Source organism: Oncorhynchus kisutch, unplaced genomic scaffold, assembly GCF_002021735.2.
Source record: "Oncorhynchus kisutch isolate 150728-3 unplaced genomic scaffold, Okis_V2 Okis02a-Okis13b_hom, whole genome shotgun sequence".
In the NCBI taxonomy this organism is placed as follows: Eukaryota; Metazoa; Chordata; class Actinopteri; order Salmoniformes; family Salmonidae; genus Oncorhynchus; species Oncorhynchus kisutch.
Window position 1 is genome coordinate 11966917 of NW_022261979.1, and position 26389 is coordinate 11993305.

At 40.9% G+C, this 26389-nt stretch overlaps 1 protein-coding gene across 1 annotated transcript in view; it reads right to left on the reverse strand.

The window, feature by feature from the left end:
* Window positions 1–21288: 21288 nt before the first annotated feature.
* Window positions 21289–26389, reverse strand: part of LOC116359265 (eukaryotic translation initiation factor 3 subunit H) — a 100668-nt gene continuing 95567 nt past the window's right edge. The window contains exons 7-8 of the mRNA XM_031811861.1: window positions 24767–24899; window positions 21289–21819 (exon numbers count right to left, since the gene is read on the reverse strand). Coding sequence (XP_031667721.1) covers window positions 21722–21819; window positions 24767–24899 — 231 coding nt within the window. The 3' untranslated portion in view covers window positions 21289–21721. The remainder of the gene's footprint in view (window positions 21820–24766; window positions 24900–26389) is intronic.

Sequence of the window (26389 nt, forward strand, 5' to 3'; positions counted from 1 at the left end):
TGACTGAAGTGGAGGACATAGGGGACATGACTGAAGTGGAGGACATAGGGGACATGACTGAAGTGGAGGACATAGGGGACATGACTGAAGTGGAGGACATAGGGGACATGACTGAAGTGGAGGACATAGGGGGCATGACTGAAGTGGAGGACATAGGGGACATGACTGAAGTGGAGGACATAGGGGACATGACTGAAGTGGAGGACATAGGGGACATGACTGAAGTGGAGGACATAGGGGACATGACTGATTTGAGCTCAAGAAATTTGTGTGAGAATTTATTAATGCAAGTTTGAGCTAAGAGCTGTGAAAAGGCTGACACTATGAGAAAATGTCCAACTGAGCTGGCCTTGGACTGGACCGGTTCTGTCTGACTGGAGACTGAGCTGGCCTTAGACTGGACTGGTTCTGTCTGACTGGAGACTGAGCTGGCCTTGGACTGGACCAGTTCTGTCTGACTGGAGACTGAGGTGGACTGGACCGGTTCTGTCTGACAGGAGACTGAGGTGGACTGGACCGGTTCTCTCTGACAGGAGACTGAGCTGGACTGGACCGGTTCTGTCTGACTCGAGACTGAGGTGGACTGGACCGGTTCTCTCTGACAGGAGACTGAGCTGGACTGGACCGGTTCTGTCTGACTGGAGACTGAGCTGGACTGGACCGGTTCTGTCTGACTGGAGACTAAGGTGGACTGGACCGGTTCTGTCTGACTGGAGACTGAGGTGGTCTGGCATTCTAGTTCATGTTTTTTACTCAGTAGAGGTTTGGTGAATATTCAGTTTAAAAAAAGGGCTTGTTTTGACAGGGAAATGTACTGCGAGGATACAGCAGGATACCACTTCCTGGTTCTATTGAAAACAATCATCGTGGTTGGTGGAGGCCTTGCTGTGGAGAGAGGATGAGGTGTTTATATCAGTCCCAAATGACACCCCATTCTCTATATAGTGCACTACTTTAGACCAGAGCCCAATGGAGAATACATTTGGAAAAGGGAGCCATTTGGGATGCACCCCTATAAACCAGTCGTGTGAATACTGATTTCCTCCTGCTACCGGCTGTGTGATACGGGTCAGATGACAGGCCAGTTAATTGATTGGCTCGCATTCAATTAGCGCATGTTAATGTTTTTGGAGATCCCGAGTGGCACAGCGGTCTAAGGCACTGCATCTCAGTGTTAGAGGCGTCACTACAGACCCTGGTTCAGCGGTCTGAGACACTGCAACTCAGTGCTAGAGGTGTCACTACAGATCCTGGTTTGACTCCCATGATAACAGCCAATTGAAACGGAGGACTCCCATGATAACAGCCAATTGAAACGGAGGACTCCCATGATAACAGCCAATTGAAACGGAGGACTCCCATGATAACAGCCAATTGAAACGGAGGACTCCCATGATAACAGCCAATTGAAACGGAGGACTCCCATGATAACAGCCAATTGAACAGGGGACTCCCATGATAACAACCAATTGAAACGGAGGACTCCCATGATAACAGCCAATTGAACAGGGGACTCCCATGATAACAGCCAATTAAATGCCATTGGCATAGAAGCTCCACAGCCATATGAAGAGATGCAGGACTCCCATGATAACAGTCAATTGAGAGAGAGAGAGAGAGAGAGAGAGAGAGAGAGAGAGAGAGCGCGAGAGAGAGCGAGAGAGAGAGAGCGCGAGAGCGAGATAGCGAGAGCGAGAGCGAGATAGCGAGAGCGAGATAGCGAGAGCGAGATAGCGAGAGCGAGCGAGAGAGCGAGCGAGAGAGCGAGCGAGAGAAGGCCTACATTGTAATGAATCAGAAAGCAGTAGGTTACAGAGGTTAAAACAGTAGTATACGTCAAGCTGGTGCTTCAATTCATCTCATTTAAGTGGTGCTTCATTCAATTAGTAAAAAAAATTAAATTAAATAAAAATCCTACCAATTGTATATTGACAATCAGCACCCGAACCTTCCAAATATTAAACTACATTTTATTTTTCCAGTCCTGTTTTGAGGACTTGACAGATTATTTTTTTCCCACCAGGTTGAGCTACTTGACATCTTGAACAGCCATCCAATGAGCCATCCAGTTGCCATGGTAATACCCAGGAAGAGGAGAGAGAAAAAAGAGTAGAAAGTATCCTGGAATTGACAGCGAGGGAACCCTTCCAAAATGGAACCCTAATCACTGTTATAAGTGCACTACTTTTGATCAGGGCCAAACAAGGGCTTTCACCCATTCTCTGGTTAAGCCCTTCAGGGTCCTGGTCAAAACGTAGTGCACTTATAAAAGGGACCAGGGAGCCATTCAGGACGTAGGCTTCCTCCTTGGTTTAATTTGATTCAGCCGGCTGATTCTCTATTACCACAGACAGGATGGTCTGAGGAAAGAGACGGCTGATTCTCTATTACCACAGACAGGATGGTCTGAGGGTGAACTGGGGAAAGAGCCGGCTGATTCTCTATTACCACAGACAGGATGGTCTGAGGAAAGAGCTGGCTGATTCTCTATTACCACAGACAGGATGGTCTGAGGGTGAACTGGGGAAAGAGCCGGCTGATTCTCTATTACCACAGACAGGATGGTCTGAGGAAAGAGCTGGCTGATTCTCTATTACCACAGACAGGATGGTCTGAGGGTGAACTGGGGAAAGAGCCGGCTGATTCTCTATTACCACAGACAGGATGGTCTGAGGAAAGAGCCGGCTGATTCTCTATTACCACAGACAGGATGGTCTGAGGAAAGAGCCGGCTGATTCTCTATTACCACAGACAGGATGGTCTGAAGAAAGAGCCGGCTGATTCTCTATTACCACAGACAGGATGGTCTGAGGGTGAACTGGGGGAAAGAGCCGGCTGATTCTCTATTACCACAGACAGGATGGTCTGAGGAAAGAGCCGGCTGATTCTCTATTACCACAGACAGGATGGTCTGAGGAAAGAGCCGGCTGATTCTCTATTACCACAGACAGGATGGTCTGAGGAAAGAGCCGGCTGATTCTCTATTACCACAGACAGGATGGTCTGAGGAAAGAGCCGGCTGATTCTCTATTACCACAGACAGGATGGTCTGAGGGTGAACTGGGGGAAAGAGCCGGCCGATTCTCTATTACCACGGACAGGATGGTCTGAGGAAAGAGCCGGCTGATTCTCTATTACCACAGACAGGATGGTCTGAGGAAAGAGCCGGCTGATTCTCTATTACCACAGACAGGATGGTCTGAGGGTGAACTGGGGGAAAGAGCCGGCCGATTCTCTATTACCACAGACAGGATGGTCTGAGGAAAGAGCCGGCTGATTCTCTATTACCACAGACAGGATGGTCTGAGGGTGAACTGGGGGAAAGAGCCGGCCGATTCTCTATTACCACAGACAGGATGGTCTGAGGGTGAACTGGGGGAAAGAGCCGGCCGATTCTCTATTACCACAGACAGGATGGTCTGAGGAAAGAGCCGGCTGATTCTCTATTACCACAGACAGGATGGTCTGAGGGTGAACTGGGGGAAAGAGCCGGCCGATTCTCTATTACCACAGACAGGATGGTCTGAGGAAAGAGCCGGCCGATTCTCTATTACCACAGACAGGATGGTCTGAGGGTGAACTGGGGAACTGATTAAATGACACCAAACCATACAGGCTCTACTCTCTGATTAAATGACACTAAACTACACAGGCTCTACTCTCTGATTAAATGACACCAAACTACACAGGCTCTACTCTCTGATTAAATGACACCAAACTATACAGGCTCTACACTCTGATTAAATGACACCAAACTACACAGGCTCTACTCTCTGATTAAATAACACCGAACTATACAGGCTTTACACTCTGATTAAATGACACCAAACTAATATCCCTCTGACATATTGAGCTCCTGCTTCAGCGAGAGAGAAAGGGGAGAGAGAGCGAGGGAGACCGAGAAGGGGGGGGGGGAGATAGAGAAATCCCGTAGTCTAATTAAATAGCCTATTGCCCCTACTGCTTGGGACAGCGATGCCCTGTTTGCTCAGCCAATCCTCATTCGACTGAGAAGAAAGACAAATATAGTAGGTGGTCTTTGAAAAGGGTAGTCTACGCCAAAGGAATCACTCTGCTTAGCCTGGTCCCAGATTCTGTTTGTGTTGTCGTGACAACGACCACGGGAGTTGGCTTATTCAGCACAAACAGTCTGTATCAATCATCTTGGATCAGGTCACTCCTGTCCTTATAATCTTATTGATTATGATCCAAGAGACTAAACTGACCCGAGAACAGCACTCCAACTGAGATGTATGATATGGCTAGCCTATATGATGTTCATCTCAACTTTCAGGGGAAGGTTAAAGGAATGTTCTTTCAGGGGAAGATTAAAGGGGAATGTTCTTTCAGGGGAAGGTTAAAGGAATGTTCTTTCAGGGGAAGGTTAAAGGAATGTTCTTTCAGGGGAAAGTTAAAGGAATGTTCTTTCAGGGGAAAGTTAAAGGAATGTTCTTTCAGGGGAAGATTAAAGGGGAATGTTCTTTCAGGGGAAGGTTAAAGGAATGTTCTTTCAGGGGAAAGTTAAAGGAATGTTCTTTCAGGGGAAGGTTAAAGGAATGTTCTTTCAGGGGAAGGTTCAAATAATGTTCTTTCAGGGGAAAGCTTTTTAAAGGAATGTTCTTTCAGGGGAAGGTTAAAGGAATGTTCTTTCAGGGGAAGGTTAAAGGAATGTGCTTTCAGGGGAAGTTTAAAGGGGAAGGTTAAAGGAATGTTCTTTCAGGGGAAGGTTAAAGGAATGTTCTTTCAGGGGAAGGTTAAAGGAATGTTCTTTCAGGGGAAAGTTAAAGGAATGTGCTTTCAGGGGAAGTTTAAAGGGGAAGGTTAAAGGAATGTTCTTTCAGGGGAAGGTTAAAGGGGAATGTTCTTTCAGGGGAAGGTTAAAGGAATGTTCTTTCAGGGGAAGGTTAAAGGAATGTTCTTTCAGGGGAAGGTTAAAGGAATGTTCTTTCAGGGGAAGGTTAAAGGAATGTTCTTTCAGGGGAAAGTTAAAGGAATGTTCTTTCAGGGGAAGGTTAAAGGAATGTTCTTTCAGGGGAAGGTTAAAGGAATGTTCTTTCAGGGGAAGGTTAAAGGAATGTTCTTTCAGGGGAAGGTTAAAGGAATGTGCTTTCAGGGGAAGGTTAAAGGAATGTTCTTTCAGGGGAAGGTTAAAGGAACGTGCTTTCAGGGGAAGGTTAAAGGAATGTTCTTTCAGGGGAAGGTTAAAGGGGAAGGTTAAAGGAATGTTCTTTCAGAGGAAGGTTAAAGGAATGTTCTTTCAGGGGAAGGTTAAAGGGGAAGGTTAAAGGAATGTTCTTTCAGAGGAAGGTTAAAGGAATGTTCTTTCAGAGGAAGGTTAAAGGGGAATGTTCTTTCAGGGGAAGGTTAAAGGAATGTTCTTTCAGGGGAAAGTTAAAGGGGAAGGTTAAAGGAATGTTCTTTCAGAGGAAGGTTAAAGGAATGTTCTTTCAGGGGAAGGTTAAAGGGGAAGGTTAAAGGAATGTTCTTTCAGAGGAAGGTTAAAGGGGAATGTTCTTTCAGGGGAAGGTTAAAGGAATGTTCTTTCAGGGGAAGGTTAAAGGAACGTGCTTTCAGGGGAAGGTTAAAGGAACGTGCTTTCAGGGGAAGGTTAAAGGAATGTTCTTTCAGGGGAAGGTTAAAGGGGAAGGTTAAAGGAATGTTCTTTCAGAGGAAGGTTAAAGGAATGTTCTTTCAGGGGAAGGTTAAAGGAATGTTCTTTCAGAGGAAGGTTAAAGGGGAATGTTCTTTCAGGGGAAGGTTAAAGGAATGTTCTTTCAGGGGAAGGTTAAAGGAATGTTCTTTCAGGGGAAGGTTAAAGGAATGTTCTTTCAGAGGAAGGTTAAAGGGGAATGTTCTTTCAGGGGAAGGTTAAAGGAATGTTCTTTCAGGGGAAGGTTAAAGGAATGTTCTTTCAGGGGAAGGTTAAAGGAATGTTCTTTCAGGGGAAGGTTAAAGGAATGTGCTTTCAGAGGAAGGTTAAAGGGGAAGGTTAAAGGGGTAGGTTAAAGGAATGTGCTTTCAGGGGAAGGTTAAAGGAATGTGCTTTCAGGGGAAAGTTAAAGGGGAAGGTTAAAGGAATGTTCTTTCAGGGGAAGGTTAAAGGAATGTTCTTTCAGAGGAAGGTTAAAGGAATGTGCTTTCAGGGGAAGGTTAAAGGAATGTTCTTTCAGGGGAAGGTTAAAGGAATGTTCTTTCAGGGGAAGGTTAAAGGAATGTGCTTTCAGGGGAAGGTTAAAGGGGAAGGTTAAAGGAATGTGCTTTCAGGGGAAGGTTAAAGGAATGTTCTTTCAGAGGAAAGTTAAAGGGGCAGTGGAGTCAAAAATGTGTTTTCCTTCTTTGGGGGTGATATATTTCCACACAATGTGGTCCAAAAAAGCACTCTGAAATTGTGACCATTATGATAATGCTCATTTTGTGTTAGAGCTATTTTTAAAACAATGCCTGGAATTCCACCTCGTTCAAGTGGGATGACGTTTTTTGGCCCACATCATGACATCACAATCTGATCAGATTATTCTGACCAAGTTTTTATTTGCAAACAACTAAACAGGACAACATCTAACACACACACACACACACACACACATCTAACACACACACCAACAACATCTAACACACACACCAACATCTAACACACACACACACCAACAACATCTAACACACACACACACACACACCAACAACATCTAACACACACACACACACCAACAACATCTAACACACACACCAACAACATCTAACACACACGCCAACAACATCTAACACACACGCCAACAATATCTAACACACACACACACACCAACAACATCTAACACACACACCAACAACCATACAGAACACACACACACACACAACTATACAGGACAGCATCTAACACACACACACACACACACACACACACACACACCAACAACATCTAACACACACACCAACAACATCTAACACACACGCCAACAACATCTAACACACACGCCAACAATATCTAACACACACACACACCAACAACATCTAACACACACACCAACAACATCTAACACACACGCCAACAACATCTAACACACACACCAACAACATCTAACACACACACCAACAACATCTAACACACACGCCAACAACATCTAACACACACACCAACAACATCTAACACACACACCAACAACATCTAACACACACGCCAACAACATCTAACACACACACACACCAACAACATCTAACACACACACCAACAACATCTAACACACATGCACACACACCAACAACATCTAACACGCACACACACAACTATACAGGACAGCATCAAACACACACACCAACAACATCTAACACACACGCACACACACCAACAACATCTAACACACACGCACACACACCAACAACATCTAACACACACACACACACACCAACAACATCTAACACACACACCAACAACATCTAACACACATGCCAACAACATCTAACACACACACACACACACACACCAACAACAAACAGGACAACACACACACACACACAACTATACAGGACAGCATCAAACACACACACACACACACTCTCTAACCCTGTCACCATGCATACAGACTAAACAGTCAAAATTATGGATTTCAGTCAATGTTAGTCAAAATAATGTATTCATATATCAACATTTTGGAAAACAGTACACTGTGAAGTTGGTGTTGAATTCAATAAGGAATCAGACTGTATTGTTGCTGTATAATGGCTGAATTCAATAAGGAATCAGACTGTATTGTTAATACCAGGTGTGGACTCATTCAGACTGTATTGTTAATACCAGGTGTGGACTCATTGACTGTATTGTTACTACCATGTGTGGACTCATTCAGACTGTATTGTTAATACCAGGTGTGGACTCATTGACTGTATTGTTAATACCAGGTGTGGACTCATTCAGACTGTATTGTTACTGTATAATAATGGCTGGTAGACCCAGATGTTTTACAGCAGCAGAGTTTTTACCTGTTACGAAATGTATGAATAATGACTAAATGATGTATACATTTAACATAGAACTATAACCAACAGAATACTACCCTGTCACTTATGAAACTACATTTAACATAGAACTATAACCAATAGAATACTACCCTGTTACTGTTATGAAACTACATTTAACGTAGAACTATAACCAACAGAATACTACCCTGTTACTGTATGAAACTACATTTAACGTAGAACTATAACCAACAGAATATTACCCTGTCACTTATGAAACTACATTTAACGTAGAACTATAACCAATAGAATATTACCCTGTCACTGTTATGAAACTACATTTAACGTAGAACTATAACCAACAGAATACTACCCTGTCACTGTCTGAAACAACATTTAACGTAGAACTATAACCAATAGAATATTACCCTGTCACTGTTATGAAACTTATTGGAATCATAAAACTAAATCTAATGTGTAGTCAGAAGTAGAACAAGGTCTTTCTGCTCCTTATTAGTATGTAAGCAGGGTGCAAAGTGTGAAATGCTGGACTACTGTGTTCCTTACAGGACATCCTGTCTCTACCCGGGGAGGGGAGAGACCCAGGGAGGGGAGAGACCCAGGGAGGGGAGAGACCCAGGGAGGGGAGAGACCCAGGGAGGGGAGAGACCTTGGGAGGGGAGAGACCCAGGGAGGGGAGAGACCTTGGGAGGGGAGAGACCTTGGGCTAGTAGTAGATTGTTTAACAGGTGGCAGACAATGTGGGAAGGCTTGTGAACTATATTGTATCAGAGAGGAGGAGGGACATTCATGATGAAATGTGAGGTATACATTGTCTGCCACCTGTACCTACCTATACCTATCTATATATAGATACACCTGTACCTACCTATACCTATCTATATATAGATACACCTGTACCTACCTATACCTATCTATATATAGATACACCTGTACCTACCTATATCTATCTATATATAGATACACCTGTACCTGCCTATACCTATCTATATATAGATACACCTGTACCTACCTATACCTATCTATATATAGATACACCTGTACCTACCTATATCTATCTATATATAGATACACCTGTACCTGCCTATACCTATCTATATATAGATACACCTGTACCTACCTATACCTATCTATATATAGATACACCTGTACCTGCCTATACCTATCTATATATAGATACACCTGTACCTACCTATATCTATCTATATATAGATACACCTGTACCTACCTATACCTATCTATATATAGATACACCTGTACCTACCTATACCTATCTATATATAGATACACCTGTACCTACCTATACCTATCTATATATAGATACACCTGTACCTACCTATACCTATCTATATATAGATACACCTGTACCTACCTATACCTATCTATATATAGATACACCTGTACCTACCTATAACTATCTATATATAGATACACCTGTACCTACCTATACCTATCTATATATAGATACACCTGTACCTACCTATACCTATCTATATATAGATACACCTGTACCTACCTATACCTATCTATATATAGATACACCTGTACCTACCTATATCTATCTATATATAGATACCTGTACCTACCTATACCTATCTATATATAGATACACCTGTACCTACCTATACCTATCTACATATAGATACCTGTACTTACCTATACCTATCTATATATAGATACACCTGTACCTACCTATATCTATCTATATATAGATACCTGTACCTACCTATACCTATCTACATATAGATACCTGTACCTACCTATATCTATCTATATATAGATACACCTGTACCTACCTATACCTATCTATATATAGATACACCTGTACCTACCTATACCTATCTATATATAGATACCTGTACCTACCTATACCTATCTATATATAGATACACCTGTACCTACCTATACCTATCTATATATAGATACACCTGTACCTACCTATACCTATCTATATATAGATACACCTGTACCTACCTATACCTATATATATATAGATACACCTGTACCTACCTATACCTATCTATATATAGATACACCTGTACCTACCTATACCTATCTATATATAGATACACCTGTACCTACCTATACCTATCTATATATAGATACCTGTACCTACCTATACCTATCTATATATAGATACACCTGTACCTACCTATACCTATCTATATATAGATACCTGTACCTACCTATACCTATCTATATATAGATACACCTGTACCTACCTATATCTATCTATATATAGATACCTGTACCTACCTATATATAGATACACCTGTACCTACCTATATATAGATACACCTGTACCTACCTATATCTATCTATATATAGATACACCTGTACCTACCTATATATAGATACACCTGTACCTACCTATATCTATCTATATATAGATACCTGTACCTACCTATATATAGATACACCTGTACCTACCTATATATAGATACACCTGTACCTACCTATATCTATCTATATATAGATACCTGTACCTACCTATATATAGATACACCTGTACCTACCTATATATAGATACCTGTACCTACCTATATCTATCTATATATAGATACACCTGTACCTACCTATACCTATCTATATATAGATACACCTGTACCTACCTATACCTATCTATATATAGATACACCTGTACCTACCTATACCTATCTATATATAGATACACCTGTACCTACCTATATCTATCTATATATAGATACCTGTACCTACCTATACCTATCTATATATAGATACACCTGTACCTACCTATACCTATCTATATATAGATACACCTGTACCTACCTATACCTATCTATATATAGATACACCTGTACCTACCTATATATAGATACACCTGTACCTACCTATATATAGATACACCTGTACCTACCTATATATAGATACCTGTACCTACCTATATCTATCTATATATAGATACACCTGTACCTACCTATACCTATCTATATATAGATACACCTGTACCTACCTATACCTATCTATATATAGATACACCTGTACCTACCTATACCTATCTATATATAGATACACCTATACCTATCTATATATAGATACACCTGTACCTACCTATATCTATCTATATATAGATACACCTGTACCTACCTATATATAGATACCTGTACCTACCTATACCTATCTATATATAGATACACCTGTACCTACCTATATCTATCTATATATAGATACACCTGTACCTACCTATACCTATCTATATATAGATACCTGTACCTACCTATACCTATCTATATATAGATACCTGTACCTACCTATACCTATCTATATATAGATACACCTGTACCTACCTATACCTATCTATATATAGATACACCTGTACCTACCTATACCTATCTATATATAGATACCTGTACCTACCTATACCTATCTATATATAGATACACCTGTACCTACCTATACCTATCTATATATAGATACACCTGTACCTACCTATACCTATCTATATATAGATACCTGTACCTACCTATACCTATCTATATATAGATACCTGTACCTACCTATACCTATCTATATATAGATACCTGTACCTACCTATACCTATCTATATATAGATACACCTGTACCTACCTATACCTATCTATATATAGATACACCTGTACCTATCTATATATAGATACACCTGTACCTACCTGTACCTACCTATATATAGATACACCTGTACCTACCTATATATAGATACACCTGTACCTACCTATATCTATCTATATATAGATACACCTGTACCTACCTATACCTATATATATATAGATACACCTGTACCTACCTATACCTATCTATATATAGATACACCTGTACCTACCTATACCTATCTATATATAGATACACCTGTACCTACCTATACCTATCTATATATAGATACACCTGTACCTACCTATACCTATCTATATATAGATACACCTGTACCTACCTATACCTATCTATATATAGATACACCTGTACCTACCTATACCTATCTATATATAGATACCTGTACCTACCTATACCTATCTATATATAGATACACCTGTACCTACCTATACCTATCTATATATAGATACACCTGTACCTACCTATACCTATCTATATATAGATACACCTGTACCTACCTATACCTATATATATATAGATACACCTGTACCTACCTATACCTATCTATATATAGATACACCTGTACCTACCTATACCTATCTATATATAGATACACCTGTACCTACCTATACCTATCTATATATAGATACCTGTACCTACCTATACCTATCTATATATAGATACACCTGTACCTACCTATACCTATCTATATATAGATACCTGTACCTACCTATACCTATCTATATATAGATACACCTGTACCTACCTATATCTATCTATATATAGATACCTGTACCTACCTATATATAGATACACCTGTACCTACCTATATATAGATACACCTGTACCTACCTATATCTATCTATATATAGATACACCTGTACCTACCTATATATAGATACACCTGTACCTACCTATATCTATCTATATATAGATACCTGTACCTACCTATATATAGATACACCTGTACCTACCTATATATAGATACACCTGTACCTACCTATATCTATCTATATATAGATACCTGTACCTACCTATATATAGATACACCTGTACCTACCTATATATAGATACCTGTACCTACCTATATCTATCTATATATAGATACACCTGTACCTACCTATACCTATCTATATATAGATACACCTGTACCTACCTATACCTATCTATATATAGATACACCTGTACCTACCTATACCTATCTATATATAGATACACCTGTACCTACCTATATCTATCTATATATAGATACCTGTACCTACCTATACCTATCTATATATAGATACACCTGTACCTACCTATACCTATCTATATATAGATACACCTGTACCTACCTATATATAGATACACCTGTACCTACCTATATATAGATACACCTGTACCTACCTATATATAGATACCTGTACCTACCTATATCTATCTATATATAGATACACCTGTACCTACCTATACCTATCTATATATAGATACACCTGTACCTACCTATACCTATCTATATATAGATACACCTGTACCTACCTATACCTATCTATATATAGATACACCTGTACCTACCTATACCTATCTATATATAGATACACCTATACCTATCTATATATAGATACACCTGTACCTACCTATATCTATCTATATATAGATACACCTGTACCTACCTATATATAGATACCTGTACCTACCTATACCTATCTATATATAGATACACCTGTACCTACCTATATCTATCTATATATAGATACACCTGTACCTACCTATACCTATCTATATATAGATACCTGTACCTACCTATACCTATCTATATATAGATACCTGTACCTACCTATACCTATCTATATATAGATACACCTGTACCTACCTATACCTATCTATATATAGATACACCTGTACCTACCTATACCTATCTATATATAGATACCTGTACCTACCTATACCTATCTATATAGATACACCTGTACCTACCTATACCTATCTATATATAGATACACCTGTACCTACCTATACCTATCTATATATAGATACCTGTACCTACCTATACCTATCTATATATAGATACCTGTACCTACCTATACCTATCTATATATAGATACCTGTACCTACCTATACCTATCTATATATAGATACCTGTACCTACCTATACCTATCTATATATAGATACACCTGTACCTACCTATACCTATCTATATATAGATACACCTGTACCTATCTATATATAGATACACCTGTACCTACCTGTACCTACCTATATATAGATACACCTGTACCTACCTATATATAGATACACCTGTACCTACCTATATCTATCTATATATAGATACACCTGTACCTACCTATACCTATATATATATAGATACACCTGTACCTACCTATACCTATCTATATATAGATACACCTGTACCTACCTATACCTATCTATATATAGATACACCTGTACCTACCTATACCTATCTATATATAGATACACCTGTACCTACCTATACCTATCTATATATAGATACACCTGTACCTACCTATACCTATCTATATATAGATACACCTGTACCTACCTATACCTATCTATATATAGATACACCTGTACCTACCTATACCTACCTATATATAGATACACCTGTACCTACCTATACCTATCTATATATAGATACACCTGTACCTACCTATACCTACCTATATATAGATACACCTGTACCTACCTATACCTATCTATATATAGATACACCTGTACCTACCTATTACCTATCTATATATAGATACACCTGTACCTACCTATACCTATCTATATATAGATACACCTGTACCTACCTATACCTATCTATATATAGATACACCTGTACCTACCTATAACCTATCTATATATAGATACCTGTACCTACCTATACCTATCTATATATAGATACACCTGTACCTACCTATACCTATCTATATATAGATACCTGTACCTACCTATACCTATCTATATATAGATACACCTGTACCTACTATATCTATCTATATATAGATTACCTGTACCTACCTATATATAGATACACCTGTACCTACCTATATATAGATACACCTGTACCTACCTATATCTATCTATATATAGATACACCTGTACCTACCTATATATAGATACACCTGTACCTACCTATATCTATCTATATATAGATACCTGTACCTACCTATATATAGATACACCTGTACCTACCTATATATAGATACACCTGTACCTACCTATATCTATCTATATATAGATACCTGTACCTACCTATATATAGATACACCTGTACCTACCTATATATAGATACCTGTACCTACCTATATCTATCTATATATAGATACACCTGTACCTACCTATACCTATCTATATATAGATACACCTGTACCTACCTATACCTATCTATATATAGATACACCTGTACCTACCTATACCTATCTATATATAGATACACCTGTACCTACCTATATCTATCTATATATAGATACCTGTACCTACCTATACCTATCTATATATAGATACACCTGTACCTACCTATACCTATCTATATATAGATACACCTGTACCTACCTATACCTATCTATATATAGATACACCTGTACCTACCTATATATAGATACACCTGTACCTACCTATATATAGATAACCTGTACCTACCTATATATAGATACCTGTACCTACCTATATCTATCTATATATAGATACACCTGTACCTACCTATACCTATCTATATATAGATACACCTGTACCTACCTATACCTATCTATATATAGATACACCTGTACCTACCTATACCTATCTATATATAGATACACCTGTACCTACCTATACCTATCTATATATAGATACACCTATACCTATCTATATATAGATACACCTGTACCTACCTATATCTATCTATATATAGATACACCTGTACCTACCTATATATAGATACCTGTACCTACCTATACCTATCTATATATAGATACACCTGTACCTACCTATATCTATCTATATATAGATACACCTGTACCTACCTATACCTATCTATATATAGATACCTGTACCTACCTATACCTATCTATATATAGATACCTGTACCTACCTATACCTATCTATATATAGATACACCTGTACCTACCTATACCTATCTATATATAGATACACCTGTACCTACCTATACCTATCTATATATAGATACCTGTACCTACCTATACCTATCTATATATAGATACACCTGTACCTACCTATACCTATCTATATATAGATACACCTGTACCTACCTATACCTATCTATATATAGATACACCTGTACCTACCTATACCTATCTAGATATAGATACCTGTAACCTACCTATACCTATCTATATATAGATACCTGTACCTACCTATACCTATCTATATATAGATACCTGTACCTACCTATACCTATCTATATATAGATACACCTGTACCTACCTATACCTATCTATATATAGATACACTGTACCTATCTATATATAGATACACCTGTACCTACCTGTACCTACCTATATATAGATACACCTGTACCTACCTATATATAGATACACCTGTACCTACCTATATCTATCTATATATAGATACACCTGTACCTACCTATACCTATATATATAGATACACCTGTACCTACCTATACCTATCTATATATAGATACACCTGTACCTACCTATACCTATCTATATATAGATACACCTGTACCTACCTATACCTATCTATATATAGATACACCTGTACCTACCTATACCTATCTATATATAGATACACCTGTACCTACCTATACCTATCTATATATAGATACACCTGTACCTACCTATACCTATCTATATATAGATACCTGTACCTACCTATACCTATCTATATATAGATACACCTGTACCTACCTATACCTATCTATATATAGATACAACCTGTACCTACCTATACCTATCTATATATAGATACACCTGTACCTACCTATACCTATATATATAGATACACCTGTACCTACCTATACCTATCTATATATAGATACACCTGTACCTACCTATACCTATCTATATATAGATACACCTGTACCTACCTATACTATCTATATATAGATACCTGTACCTACCTATACCTATCTATATATAGATACACCTGTACCTACCTATACCTATCTATATATAGATACCTGTACCTACCTATACCTATCTATATATAGATACACCTGTACCTACCTATATCTATCTATATATAGATACCTGTACCTACCTATATATAGATACACCTGTACCTACCTATATATAGATACACCTGTACCTACCTATATCTATCTATATATAGATACACCTGTACCTACCTATATATAGATACACCTGTACCTACCTATATCTATCTATATATAGATACCTGTACCTACCTATATATAGATACACCTGTACCTACCTATATATAGATACACCTGTACCTACCTATATCTATCTATATATAGATACCTGTACCTACCTATATATAGATACACCTGTACCTACCTATATATAGATACCTGTACCTACCTATATCTATCTATATATAGATACACCTGTACCTACCTATACCTATCTATATATAGATACACCTGTACCTACCTATACCTATCTATATATAGATACACCTGTACCTACCTATACCTATCTATATATAGATACACCTGTACCTACCTATATCTATCTATATATAGATACCTGTACCTACCTATACCTATCTATATATAGATACACCTGTACCTACCTATACCTATCTATATATAGATACACCTGTACCTACCTATATATAGATACACCTGTACCTACCTATATATAGATACACCTGTACCTACCTATATATAGATACCTGTACCTACCTATATCTATCTATATATAGATACACCTGTACCTACCTATACCTATCTATATATAGATACACCTGTACCTACCTATACCTATCTATATATAGATACACCTGTACCTACCTATACCTATCTATATATAGATACACCTGTACCTACCTATACCTATCTATATATAGATACACCTATACCTATCTATATATAGATACACCTGTACCTACCTATATCTATCTATATATAGATACACCTGTACCTACCTATATATAGATACCTGTACCTACCTATACCTATCTATATATAGATACACCTGTACCTACCTATATCTATCTATATATAGATACACCTGTACCTACCTATACCTATCTATATATAGATACCTGTACCTACCTATACCTATCTATATATAGATACCTGTACCTACCTATACCTATCTATATATAGATACACCTGTACCTACCTATACCTATCTATATATAGATACACCTGTACCTACCTATACCTATCTATATATAGATACCTGTACCTACCTATACCTATCTATATAGATACAACCTGTACCTACCTATACCTATCTATATATAGATACACCTGTACCTACCTATACCTATCTATATATAGATACCTGTACCTACCTATACCTATCTATATATAGATACCTGTACCTACCTATACCTATCTATATATAGATACCTGTACCTACCTATACCTATCTATATATAGATACCTGTACCTACCTATACCTATCTATATATAGATACACCTGTACCTACCTATACCTATCTATATATAGATACACCTGTACCTATCTATATATAGATACACCTGTACCTACCTGTACCTACCTATATATAGATACACCTGTACCTACCTATATATAGATACACCTGTACCTACCTATATCTATCTATATATAGATACACCTGTACCTACCTATACCTATATATATATAGATACACCTGTACCTACCTATACCTATCTATATATAGATACACCTGTACCTACCTATACCTATCTATATATAGATACACCTGTACCTACCTATACCTATCTATATATAGATACACCTGTACCTACCTATACCTATCTATATATAGATACACCTGTACCTACCTATACCTATCTATATATAGATACACCTGTACCTACCTATACCTATCTATATATAGATACACCTGTACCTACCTATACCTACCTATATATAGATACACCTGTACCTACCTATACCTATCTATATATAGATACACCTGTACCTACCTATACCTACCTATATATAGATACACCTGTACCTACCTATACCTATCTATATATAGATACACCTGTACCTACCTATACCTATCTATATATAGATACACCTGTACCTACCTATACCTATCTATATATAGATACACCTGTACCTACCTATACCTATCTATATATAGATACACCAATGCACAGGAGATGAAGCAGAACTCTCCATAATAAACGTTGCTGACTAAGTAGACTGGACTCTGGTCTGTTTCATTTGAATAAGAAACCCTATAAATTCTTAGAAACGGACAGAGTGTTTTAATTCAATTGGTTAATGAGAACAGAATTCTTGTGACATTACCTTGACATTAAACTAATGAAATGAAGAGCCGTTGTTGACGATCAGATTTGAAATCCCCGTGATGATTTGCTGGGCATTACACATGTATTGGATCCTCCTTTCGTGGGGAGACAAATCAATTTTCTTAAAACAGTGTTATTTCAACAAGACTAGATATCCAACGTGGCGTGATAAGAAAACAACACAGCTACAAAGTGAAGGTACAGACAAAGTCTCCTGTCTAACAACACTCGACAGGAAACTTAGTTCATGAATATTTTCCAAACTGTGTCTGTCAGAATTCCTGTCAGGGTTTAAAGGAAAACCGTGAATTATGAGGAGAAGGTCTGTTTTCAATTACACATAGCTCAGCCAGCGGACTGGTAATTACTGTTAATCTCCTGCAGCTGCTCACACACAGCAGCTCACACACGCAGCGTTGTCACCACAACAGATAACATGTCCCACCTCTCCTGCTCTGCCTCAGCTGGCGGGTCGATATGTGTGTGTATGTGTATGTGTGTGTGTGTGTGTGTATATATACAGTGGGACAAAAAGGTATTTAGTCAGCCACCAATTTGCTTGTTTGTAGGTGACCAAATACTTATTTTCCACCATAATTTGCAAATAAATTCATAAAAAATCCTACAATGTGATTTTCTGGATTTTTCTCTCTCATTTTGTCTGTCATAGTTGAAGTGTACCTATGATGAAAATTACAGGCCTCTCTCATCTTTTTAAGTGGGAGAACTTGCACAATTGGTGGCTGACTAAATTATTTTTTGCCCCACTGTGTGTGTGTGTGTATGTATGATGTATATATATATATATGTGTGTGTGTGTGTGTGTGTGTGTGTGTGTGTGTGTGTGTGTGTGTGTGTGTGTGTTGTATGTCGGCCTCTGAGTTGTATTAACAGCAGATAGTAATATTAGACACGCAGCGTTGTGCCTCAGCTGGCGGGTCGGTGTGTGTGTGTGTATATATATATGTGTGTGTGTTGGCCTGTATCTGAGTTGTATTAACAACAGATAGTCATACTACAGTGGTTGGTGCTCTGGCAGTGCAGAGATACTTATTTAAAATGACCAACACTGCCTGACAAGCCTTATTAAAACTGAGTCAATGTCCCACATGACCACCCTATTCCCAATATAGTGCACTTGTTTTAACCAGAACCCTACGTGGGGGGGGGGGGGTCCTGGGGATCTGGTTGAATGCAGTCCATTATATTGGGTGTTATGTGGGTCACTCAGTTGCCTGGCAGTAAGGAGGTAAGTTCAGCGGTTCTCGTCTAAATTACAAATTGAGGCTTTATCTGTTCTCCCTGCCTGCTTCAAAGGTCCCGGGTCCTAAACAGCTCCCTGATTCATTATATATAGTGCACTACGTCAGATCACAGTCCTATGGCACGACACAGTCCTGTCCTGTTGATTTGTAACCATCAGGACCTAGGGAGTGATATACTGGGTCATCAGATTATGCACCCCGTCACAGGAACAGGAAGTGGAGGAGGCTGCAGCTTCATAAACACCAAGGACATACCTGTCCCAGATCTATTATTTGACCCTGCTGGTCATTTATGAACATTTGAACATCTTGGCCATGTTCTGTTGTAATCTCCACCTGGCACAGCCAGAAGAGGACTGGCCCACCCCTGATAGCCTGGTTCCTCTCTAGGTTTATAATCTCCACCCAGCACAGCCAGAAGAGGACTGGCCCACCCCTGATAGCCTGGTTCCTCTCTAGGTTTATAATCTCCACCTGGCACAGCCAGAAGAGGACTGGCCCACCCCACATAGCCTGGTTCCTCTCTAGGTTTATAATCTCCACCCGGCACAGCCAGAAGAGGACTGGCCCACCCCACATAGCCTGGATCCTCTCTAGGTTTATAATCTCCACCCGGCACAGCCAGAAGAGGACTGGCCACCTCTCATAACCTGGTTCCTCTCTAGGTTTCTTCCTAGGTTCTGGCCTTTCTAGGGAGTTTTTCCTAGCCACCGTGCTTCTACACCTGCATTGCTTGCTGTTTGGGGTTTTAGGCTGGGTTTCTGTACAGCACTTTGAGATATCAGCTGATGTACGAATGGCTATATAAATACATTTGATTTGGTTACAGGAAGGAAACGTCTGTGTTTATAGTGAGTCAGCGTTATTCTATTGGACATGTACACTTCTGGTGGCCGTTTCCCCGGAAACAGACGATGCCTAGTATTGGACACGTACACTTCTGGTGGCCGTTTCCCCGGAAACAGACGATGCCTAGTATTGGACACTGTAGAATCCCCATTGAAAGTGTGTTCCGGTGCAGGACGAGGTTTAATCTTTGTGAATAGACATAGAAAGAGCACAGAGAGGCAAAACAATGTGAGGAGACGCAAAGATGTTTATTAAAAGTTACAATAATATCAAATAACTCATCTTTTGGAGAACGTGGAACATGTTCTCTTAATAATGAATAATAATGTTGGTCACGTCGTTATTTTAATTTCTTAACAAATCTAACAGCATCACATCAATCCTCCAATCATAGGATGCATCCCAAAATTACACCCTATTCCCTATATAGTGTACTAGTATTGACCAGTAGTGTACTAGTTTTGACCAGTACTGTACTAGTATTGACCAGTAGTGTACTAGTATTGACCAGTAGTGTACTAGTTTTGACCAGTAGTGTACTAGTATTGACCAGTAGGGAAGAGGGTACCATTTAGAACACAGCCCTGTATGGATCATTCTGATTGGGTGAAAGGGGGGTTTATCTCCTGTGTGTTTCGGTTCCTCCTCCAGTCTTCTCCTTTAGCTGTTGTGTCCCTGAAGAGCCTCGGCCATGAACAGTTTGCCGAGGTTCTGGGAGGTGAACTCCTTCACATTCTGGCAGTAATTGTTAATCTGTCCTGTTTTGGCAGAAACAAAAAACAGACAAACACAGGAGTCTGAATAAACAGCAGGAGACACATTAGCAGAGCTGGAGGTCAATCAGTTGCATGTTGTCAAGAAGGGAGACACCGGCCGTGCCCAAAATGTCATCCTATCCCCTAATGTGGTGCACTAGTTCTATCCAGAGCCCTATGGGTGTGTCCCTATGGGACCCTGGTCACAAGTAGGGCACTATATAGGAAATAGGGTGCTATTTTGGGATGAAACCAAACATCAAGAGAGACAGCAGACAGGCAGGGATGTCAGATGAAATCTACAACGCTGTAGATTAATGTGACATCATGGAGAGATGACAACAGAACAGATAGGTAGCTACTAGGGAGATAACAGATAGGTAGCTACTAGGGAGAGAACAGAACAGATACAGTGCCTTGCGAAAGTATTCGGCCCCCTTGAACTTTGCGACCTTTTGCCACATTTCAGGCTTCAAACAAAAATATAAAACTGTATTTTGTGGGACACAATCATGAAGTGGAACGACATTTATTGGATATTTCAAACTTTATTAACAAATCAAAAAGGGAGGGAGGGAGAGAGGGGAGGGAGGGAGAGAGGGGAGGGAAGGAGGGAGGGAGGGAGAGAAGGAGGGAGGGAGGGAAGGAAGGAAGGAAGGAAGGAAGGAAGGAAGGAAGGAGGGAGGGAGGGAGGGAGGGAGGGAGGGAGGGAGGGAGGGAGGGAGGGAGGGAGGGAGGGAGGGAGGGAGGGAGGGAGGGAGGGAGGGAGGGAGAGAGGGAAGGAGAGAGGGAAGGAGAGAGGGAAGGAGGGAAGGAGGGAGAGAGAGGGAAGGAGGGAGAGAGAGGGAAGGAGGGAGAGAGAGGGAAGGAGGGAGGGAGGGAGAGAGAGGGGAGGAGGGAGGGGAGGAAGGGAGGGAGGGAGGGAGAGAGAGGGAAGGAGGGAGGGAGAGGGAGAGAGAGAGGGGGAGGGAGAGAGAGAGAGGGGGAGGGAGAGAGAGAGAGGGGGAGAGAGAGAGGGAGGGAGGGAGGGAGGGAGGGAGGGAGGGAGGGAGGGAGGGAGGGAGGGAGGGAGGGAGGGAGGGAGGGAGGGAGGGAGGGGAAGGAGGGAGGGAGGGAGGGAAGGAGGGAGAGGGGAGGGAGAGAGGGAGGGGGAGAGAGAGGGAGGGAGGGAGAGGGAGAGAGAGAGAGGAGGGAGGGAGAGAGAGAGAGGAGGGAGGGAGAGAGAGAGAGAGAGAGAGAGGGGGGGAGGGAGAGAGAGAGAGGGGGGAGGGAGAGAGAGAGAGGGGAGGGAGAGGGAGAGAGAGAGAGAGAGAGGGGAGGGAGAGAGAGAGAGAGAGGGGAGGGAGGAGCGCCACCTTTTGCTGCGATTACAGCTGTAAGTCGCTTGGGGTATGTCTATCAGTTTTGCACAGTTTTCAGTTCTTTCCACAGATTCTCGATTGGATTCAGGTCTGGACTTTGACTTGGCCATTCTAACACCTGGATATGTTTATTTTTGAACCATTCCATTGTAGATTTTGCTTTATGTTTTGGATCATTGTCTTGTTGGAAGACAAATCTCCGTCCCAGTCTCAGGTCTTTTGCAGACTCCATCAGGTTTTCTTCCAGAATGGTCCTGTATTTGGCTCCATCCATCTTCCCATCAATTTTAACCATCTTCCCTGTCCCTGCTGAAGAAAAGCAGGCCCAAACCATGATGCTGCCACCACCATGTTTGACAGTGGGGATTGTGTGTTCAGGGTGATGAGCTGTGTTGCTTTTACGCCAAACATAACGTTTTGCATTGTTGCCAAAAAGTTCAATTTTGGTTTAATCTGACCAGAGCACCTTCTTCCATATGTTTGGTGTGTCTCCCAGGTGGCTTGTGGCAAACTTTAAACGACACTTTTTATGGATATCTTTAAGAAATGGCTTTCTTCTTGCCACTCTTCCATAAAGGCCAGATTTGTGCAATATACGACTGATTGTTGCCCTATGGACAGAGTCTCCCACCTCAGCTGTAGATCTCTGCAGTTCATCCAGAGTGATCATGGGCCTCTTGGCTGCATCTCTGATCAGTCTTCTCCTTGTATGAGCTGAAAGTTTAGAGGGACGGCCAGGTTTTGGTAGATTTGCAGGGGTCTGATACTCCTTCCATTTCAATATTATCGCTTGCACAGTGCTCCTTGGGATGTTTAAAGCTTGGGAAATCTTTTTGTATCCAAATCCGTCTTTAAACTCCTTCACAACAGTATCTCGGACCTGCCTGGTGTGTTCCTTGTTCTTCATGATGCTCTCTGCGCTTTTAACGGACCTCTGAGACTATCACAGTGCAGGTGCATTTATACGGAGACTTGATTACACACAGGTGGATTGTATTTATCATCATTAGTCATTTAGGTCAACATTGGATCATTCAGAGATCCTCACTGAACTTCTGGAGAGTTTGCTGCACTGAAAGTAAAGGGGCTGAATAATTTTGCACGCCCAATTTTTCAGTTTTTGATTTGTTAAAAAAGTTTGAAATATCCAATAAATGTCGTTCCACTTCATGATTGTGTCCCACTTGTTGTTGATTCTTCACAAAAAAAATACAGTTTTATATCTTTATGTTTGAAGCCTGAAATGTGGCAAAAGGTCGCAAAGTTCAAGGGGGCCGAATACTTTCGCAAGGCACTGTACCAGAGAGAACAGATCGGTAGCTACCAGAGAGAGAACAGATAGGTAGCTACCAGAGAGAGAACAGAACAGATAGGTAGCTACCAGGGAGAGAACAGAACAGATAGGTAGCTACCAGGGAGAGAACAGAACAGATAGGTAGCTACCAGAGAGAGAACAGAACAGATAGGTAGCTACCAGAGAGAGAACAGAACAGATAGGTAGCTACCAGAGAGAGAACAGAACAGATAGGTAGCTACCAGGGAGAGAACAGATAGGTAGCTGCTAGGAGGGAGGGAGGGTGTGGGGGTACCTGCGATGAGGAGAGTGTCCATGCGAGGAGGGGGCTGTGGTGGTTTGAACATCTTTGAGACATCTTCCTCTGGTAGAGGAGTCTCTCCTCTGGTCTGTCTCTGAGCATTCTCCTGCTGGCGCCGCTGGATATACTGCAGAGAGAGAGAGGGGGGAAGAGAGGGAGAGAGAGAGAGGGAGAGGGAGAGGGAGAGGGAGAGGGAGAGGGAGAGGGAGAGGGAGAGGAGAGGGAGAGGAGAGGGAGAGGAGAGGGAGAGGAGAGGGAGAGGAGAGGGAGAGGAGAGGGAGAGGAGAGGAGAGGGAGAGGAGAGGGAGAGGAGAGGGAGAGGAGAGGGAGAGGAGAGGAGAGAGAGGGAGGGAGGGAGGGAGGGAGGAGGGAGGGAGGGAGGGAGGGAGGGAGGGAGGGAGGGAGGGAGGGAGGGAGGGAGGGAGGGAGGGAGGGAGGGAGGAGGGAGGGAGGGAGGAGAGGAGGGAGGGAGAGAGAGGGGGAGAGAGAGACGGAGAGGAGGGAGGAGTGAGCGAGAACAGCTATAAAATCCGACAGACATGACAGACAGGGAGTGATTTGTGTTGGTACATGACACGTGTACGTGTAAATCAGCGTGTCAGAACCTAAAGGCCTTTTTAATTTGGGGAGGCAGAGCAGAGGACAGGTTGGTGGTGGGGCGTAGATGGTAGGAAATTACCGGTACCTGGATACACATACAAAGCCTGTCAAGCCTGCCAGAAACCGATAGCGTTCTATCTCAAAATGCACCATTCCATACTGCAGTCAGCCCTCTACTGGGACACTGGCATTACAGTGCAGCATCGTACCAAGTTGATCTGAGGCACGACTGTCTCCCTGGTATAGTGGATACATCAATATTATATAGTACCAAGCCTCCGTCTCCCTGGTATAGTGGATACATCAATATTATATAGTACCAAGCCTCCGTCTCCCTGGTATAGTGGATCAATCAATATTATATAGTACCAAGCCTCTGTCTCTCTGGTATAGTGGATCAATCAACACAGTTATATTATATAGTACCAATCCTCTGTCTCTCTGGTATAATGGATCAATCACAGTTATATTATATAGTACCAAGCCTCTGTCTCTCTGGTATAGTGGATCAATCACAGTTATATTATATAGTACCAAGCCTCTGTCTCTCTGGTATTGTGGATCTGGTTAGCAGCGTCCCTGCAGGACAAGTCCCAAATACTACCCGATCTCTTAAATAGTGCACTACTTTAGATGAAAACCCAATGGTCTCTCTCTCTCTCCCCCTCCCTTCCTCTCTGGAGGAGAGGACTCCCTGTGGACAGGGTCTAAACCTAATTCTATAACGCCCCTCTAACATAATCACTGTCCAGGAAGTAGATTATCTCATTATCAACTACAGTGTGTTGATTACATTTTCCCATCACGATAATATAATGTGTGTATGTGTGTGTGTCTCTCTCTCTGTGGGTGTGTGTGTGTGTCTCTCTCTGTGTCTCTGTGTGTGTGTGTGTGTGTGTGTGCGCGTCTGTGTGTGTGCGCGTCTGTGTGTGTGTGCGTCTGTGTGTGTGTGCGTCTGTGTGTGTGCGTCTGTGTGTGTGGGTGTGTGTGTGCGTCTGTGTGTGTGTGTGTGTGTGT